General features: G+C 41.3%; 1 protein-coding gene across 1 annotated transcript in view; it reads right to left on the minus strand.

Annotated features, from left to right (window-relative positions):
- Positions 1 to 4,794, minus strand: part of LOC129326133 (immunoglobulin superfamily member 2-like) — a 32,455-nt gene extending 27,661 nt beyond the window's left edge. The window contains exons 1-3 of the mRNA XM_054974277.1: positions 4,714 to 4,794; positions 1,857 to 2,234; positions 467 to 877 (exon numbers count right to left, since the gene is read on the minus strand). Coding sequence (XP_054830252.1) covers positions 467 to 877; positions 1,857 to 2,234; positions 4,714 to 4,759 — 835 coding nt within the window. The 5' untranslated portion in view covers positions 4,760 to 4,794. The remainder of the gene's footprint in view (positions 1 to 466; positions 878 to 1,856; positions 2,235 to 4,713) is intronic.
- Positions 4,795 to 6,322: the final 1,528 nt, after the last annotated feature.

Genomic DNA, 6,322 nt, shown 5'->3' on the forward strand with positions numbered 1-6,322 from the left:
GGGCCAAAGAAGCACCAGTGCACCACAGAACCAACCCCCGTGGAAAGTAAACCCCCACTTGCGCTGAGCTTTGGCACGCCGTGGCCCACCTCAGATGGAAGACAGTTCCTTTCTGCTTGTACACATGGATGGCTTCTCTGCCTTTGTTCCTGTGAATCAGTTCTGACAGGGACTTGAAAGCATCAAAGCATCGGAAGCTTCACTAGTTTTAATGCTTTTCTAGAAAGTGAATGATTATGTAGAGGGGAAGTTAATGACCTAGCAAATGACTCATTTATTCATAAGGCTAGTTTCTACCACTGCAGCTAGGTCTAAAGAGCTCTTGGACTGTAAATTAATTTACTCACATTTTAAATTGACTAAGCTTGTCAAAACTGTAACAAAGAATCAAGGTGTTAGCGAGTGTATGATCAAGCAGCTGCTAATGGCTTTTAAAATGGCAGCGTATATGACTGATGCATCTTACCAAGGCTCCTGACAGTCAGAGAAGTGTTCTTTGTCCGTTTCCGAGCAATATCTTTCCAAGTTTCATCAGGATCTTGAATCCACTCTACTGCTTCACAATACATTTTCCCCTGGTCCGAGGGCAGTATCTTAACAATAGACAATTTATACTTTTTGTCTCCAATTTTGTCTAGCCTGATGTCTCCTGAGGAAACCCTCTGTTTGTAGGAAGATCCCGCAATCAAGACAAAATCTCTTGACAGGGAAAGGATTTCCTGGACTTCTCCATCTCCTTGAATAAGGTACCAGGCAACAGAAAGATGGACATGTTGGGCTGTTGCTGTTGACACTTCACAAATGAGTTCTAATGAATCTCCTTCATTGTGGATGAGATCCTGGGGCTCCATGGTAGCAGACAGTGTGTCTGGGATTACTAGAAGGACAAGACAACAGAGGAAACTACAGGTGGAATAACCATCAACGGTGCAAATGAACCATTCATGTCTTTCTCAGGGTGCCAACTGTATCAGTTATGTTCCCAAGAGGGGACTCAACAGGGATGTGTTACCTAGTGGTTCGAAGGAACAATATCATCTGGCCATACTCCCCCCCCCTTATAAAACAATGGGACAAGAAATACCTTATTAAAAGAGAACCGTCAAGAAACCTCCATGGTACCTATTTTTTTATATTGCTTTCTCAAACATGCTCAGCTTACACTATATGCACACATGCACGCATGCACGCAAACACAGAGACACAGAGTAAAAGGAAACTGGACTCTAGCAGCAGCAGCTTTAATTGGTTTTCATGGTCCATAAGACCTGCCTATGTGGAGCAAAATGACAGATTGCCAGAGCAGGTACATAAAACGTTTAAGCAACCCTGCAGCCGTTTTGAGCCGAAAGGAAAGGCTGGATGTAAATATTTTAATAAATAAAATAAATTAAAATTCTAGAGCAGATTATTGTGAAACAAAACTGACAGAGTGGAAATACCAATCCAGTTTGCTTCAAAAGTTTCAGAACTTATTACTACTGTCATGTATACAGAACCATCAATGTACATGACATTTTACAGAGTACAAGATGAAAGGCCCTACCCTCAGAAGCTTATAAAGCTGTCTCAGGAGACAACAAAGAGGAATCAACAGGAGTTCAATACAGGCTTATGTATATTTACTCCAGACCTGGACAAATAGCAAACTATTAAGCTGAACGTAACTCAGCAACTGTGCATATTGTTCCACTAATAGCTCAAACAACTTCCTGGTTTTGCTTCTTGCTAAAGTGAGCACATCTAGCACCCAGAAGTCCATAACACTTTTGTTGAGCTGCATCCTTTTCAGTAGGCCTCAAGTTATGCAGGCCCCATATCAATGATTTGCACAGGCGACAGGTTCTTGAGCTTACCTGAAAGATTCGTTTTGGCACTGTAAGTCCCAAGGTAGCCTTCATCTGTGCTGGGTGTGTGGCACTCATACTCGCCAGCATCCTCATCCAGAAGGTTAGTGATGTGCAGCAGGACAGAATCCCCGTGGATCCTCTCTACATAGATTTCTCCCCTCCTGACACGCTTACCGTAGACAGCATAAGGGAAATTGGAGTCACTAGTGCTGATCAGCTGCCATTCTATCTGTGGGGTAGACGCCTGATACACGGACCACTGGAAAGTCTGCTCCAGTGGCCCTCCGTAGCCACTGACATTGCACCAGATGGTGATGTGGTAGCCTTTGGTCCGATAAAGACGACCCTTCTGAATAGTTACCATCCTTTGTCCAGCACAAATATCTGTATACAAACCATAAAACAGCAGCATAAACCTACTGCGATATGGATTTTTTCCAATTTCAGATCCTTGCTCAGAGGGGGGAAAAAAAACTTGCAGAAATTATGACTTGAACAAAACATAACTGTAAAGCATTCCAAGCATTTAAATATGCAAGTTCCTGGTATTCAAAAGTCATGAGCCAAACTTCACAAGCACTGTAAATTTGTTTTTAAAATAATGTTTAAGCAGTTGGACACATGCACCTTTTCATTTCTGCACATTTCTCTATTTAAACTTGCTGTTTGGTTTCAAAGGGCTTTCCTAGACACAATAACGTACTACATTACTAGATCTCCTGCTGCTTTTAAAGTTACAAATAGCCATGGTTCCTCTCGGTCTGGATCACTGCTCTGCCACTGGGAAAGAGGTTTACTCCTTCCCCTAAGCTATTTTCATAATCTCACTCCTGCTCTATTTGCTCCACTATTTCCTTCATCTCCCACTTGGTAAACAGCACATCTATCTGTCTAGATATTTATCCCCGACTCTTCTTCCCACTGAGGTTCCAAAGCAACTTACAACCCTCTCCTGTCCATTTTATTCTCACAACCACTACCCCATGAGATAGGTTTGGTTCAAAGACAGACAGGCTGGCTGGCTGGACAGCCCAAGAGTACCCAGGGACCTGCAGAACACCCCATAGGTCACTAGGGAGAGATAATACAGATTAATAAGAACAGAGTGGTCTTCATTCTGCACCACAGCCCTGCTCTAAACTGGGTCCCTTCATGGCTATTGGTTGTTCGACAACTGTAGGAGATCTGTTCTCATCTAGTTAATTGCTTTAATTCTTCATGGTCTCTATTTTCAGGTTTTCCCTTCACACAGTCATGCAAATTAAGTTTATAAAATGTGAAGTCATAATTTTAATCTACTGCTGCTAGCATATATTTATTTTTATTAAATGTAATATTTTGTTTATCACCAGCAGCTTATTTTAAAACCGTCATTTAAGTCTTTAACAAAGCCTTAGAGTCAACGGATTTCTTGTGGGCTGAGACAGGAGCAATTAGAGGGGCAGAGTTCTGAGGAAGGGAATGAGTGATCCTTCCTGAGCCAGTTGCAGTCTTTGCCTAACCTCCCTGACAGGGCTGTTGTGAGGATAAAATTTACATGAATATTGTCTTTGAAGTTCCTTTGAGGCAGGAGAAGATACAAATATAAGAAATGGAATGGGGGAAAGTATGGTGCACACACATTGTGATAACAGCAAAAAGGCTAAAAATTGTGAGTTTTAAACTTTTTGAATGACAGCCATTTTAATCTGTTATTTTTAAAAATTATGCTTTCATTTTAATTGATGTTGCCTGCTTTGGATCCTAGTTATCTGGCGGAAAGGCAGGTTAATAATGTTTTACATAAATAATAACAAGTTGCATTATTTGTTTTCCTGAGATGTAGTGGATGATAAGGGGCAGCGCCTAGAGGGAACGGGGATCCATAGTGGCTATTTTGCCCTACAGTTCTGATAACCTGATATTCTAGGGATTTTCAGAAACTAGCCAAGCTCATATGTAGACTGATTTGTGCAGCCAGGATTTATGAAGGAATTGATGCCATCTCTGAAATTAGGTACATTATTTGATGCACAAGGCCAATGCAACGGGCAATGAAAGCAGAAATCCCACCACCGCACACCATTACTGTTCTTTCTGAACATCAACATTTTTGTCTGTGCACAAGAAAGAACAGATTTTAGCAACACCAAATGATGCAGTAAAGACAATTCCACAGATTTGAAACTTTTGAATTTAAACCACGGTAGAACAGCTTCCACCACTATTTTGTGCACAGACCTCTCCACAGTCAAACTGACAGAGAGGGGCAAATTCTCTTTAATTAACATTGTCCCTTTAACAGGATAGAAAATCACCATTCTTCGGTCCTTCACACCAGATTTCTTTTGTAAAATAGAGAATAAAATCAAAGTCATTTCAGAGAAGGGGGAAAAAAGAGGAATCCTCTCTGGAATAGTTAAGAACATAGCAGAGACATAAAAGAATCCATCTGCAAAGATGAGAAGAATTTTCTGATTTTTGACGTTCACCACAGAAGAAAGCAGCTAATAATAGACTAGAGATCTGGCTTTCTGCGCTACTTCCATTGGTGCCATGCAAACTCCATCCTGAAATTGCTGAAAGAGTGAATATAACTCATATGATAAAATGTGGGCTTCTGTAGTTGAATGAATCACCACCTCTTTTAATGGGAACAGGCCTAACAGCTACTAGCCGTAGCACCTCCATGGATAGAGGTACTATACCTCTGAATATCAGGTGCTGGGGGCAAGTAACAGGAGAAAGCCATAACTTTGCATGCCTTAATTTGCATCTTGTTGGCCACAACTGGTAGCAGAATAATAGACAGGCCATGGCCTTATCCAGCACCAGGGTGGTTCTTGCATTCTTAGAAGATTTAAACACATTTAACAGAACTCACCAAGCAGCAGGAAGAGCACAGCTGTCAAGCCCTGAATGGGCCCCATTAATAACAGAACAAACAAACTTCCTTCCTCTGCAAAAAGAGCCTTGTCTCTCGCTGAGTGGCAGCAACACTCCTTCCTTAAATAGCTGTGGGGAAGCTGTCTGCTGGTTCTTGTGGTTTCTTTGTCGCCCAGGCAAGACAGAATGAATACACAAGATTTCTCAGAAGCATGCACATCTCACACAACACAACACACCTTGGAAATTCGTTTTGTGGCTACTGCGTATGATCTGGTTGATCATGAGAACCTTAAACAGCCTGGCCCAGCTAGTCCAGCACTGGGTGTCCAACAGTAGCCAGTCAGATAGCTCTGTTTGCAGGCAGGGCATGAAGATGATGGCCTTCATCTGCAGATACTTAAATCCATAGATCAGGACCACATTGACAGAAAACAGTTCTGCAAACTTGAGAAATTACCCAGGTTTGCAGAAAAATCTGAAAATATTTTTTAAAAAATATTGAAACCTCCTCTCTCACAAGAACATCGTCTGAGCGTGTGCAGACAACACACCTACCCCTCCTCCATTGATGGTGGCAAGAGAGACTACTGATGGTGTGAGTGGTGGTGGTGGCTTAAAATTGAAAATGACCTGGACCTCTCTCAGCCTTTGAGAGGTCCTGAACAGATCCATGGGATCCAACGAAATGATATCAAAATTAGTATTTATCCTTAGACTGCTCTACTTGCTGCAAAAACTGCATAATTAAAACAACTATGTTACTCTTTATTATGTGATTGCGACTTAAATTCTCTCAATACAATTAGAAACATTCACTATGGGCTATGCAGGTTCATATTCATGTTTTATGCACAACACAAACACCAGATTTGTTAATGTTCATTGATGGCTCTATGAGGAGAAACTTAGCCTAGGCAGTGAATGTGTGAGAGAACTAAATGCAATTAACATGGAATGGAAGAAGAATGCGGAATGCAGCATATTCTCAACCAATTGTTCTTGCAAAAAATCGACTTTCACGACTGCCTCAACATGGTACAAAAAGTGGGACATTGAACTTCAGAAAAATTAAACCAAAATCCAGTGGCATCTTAAAGATCTTAATGATTTTAGATCAGTTTTGCTGCAACAGATTAACATGGGGGCTCCGCTGGAATTAAAACCCCTGTGCAACACATTCTCTGAGAATTTAAGCTATTTGGAATTCCAGCTTGCAACATTCTTGGCCTTTCAACATCTTGTACATCTACTCAAGCTATTCCCAAAGGCCTTCATAATAATTCCCTCTCATCAAATCCTACCTAATACTCCCCTGCTCTTTCACTTTGCTAAAGACTGCTGTTCCCTCACAGCTCTGACTTCATGGCTGCAGTAGAACTTGTCTAGAGAGCATGTCTCATATTTTTTTCCTCCCTGAACAAGAACATACTCTACACTGAATGCCCAAGAGTATACTTTATCTAGTACTTTAACACTAGTAACTGCAATAGTAACAATCTGCCTACTTGGCATGAGAGAACTGGAAATGGACCTCTGATTTATCTCCCCTACATTATACTCTCACCACACTCAAAGATAATACAAATGAAAGCCTTTTGCTTCCC

This window comes from Eublepharis macularius, chromosome 3, assembly GCF_028583425.1.
Source record: "Eublepharis macularius isolate TG4126 chromosome 3, MPM_Emac_v1.0, whole genome shotgun sequence".
In the NCBI taxonomy this organism is placed as follows: Eukaryota; Metazoa; Chordata; class Lepidosauria; order Squamata; family Eublepharidae; genus Eublepharis; species Eublepharis macularius.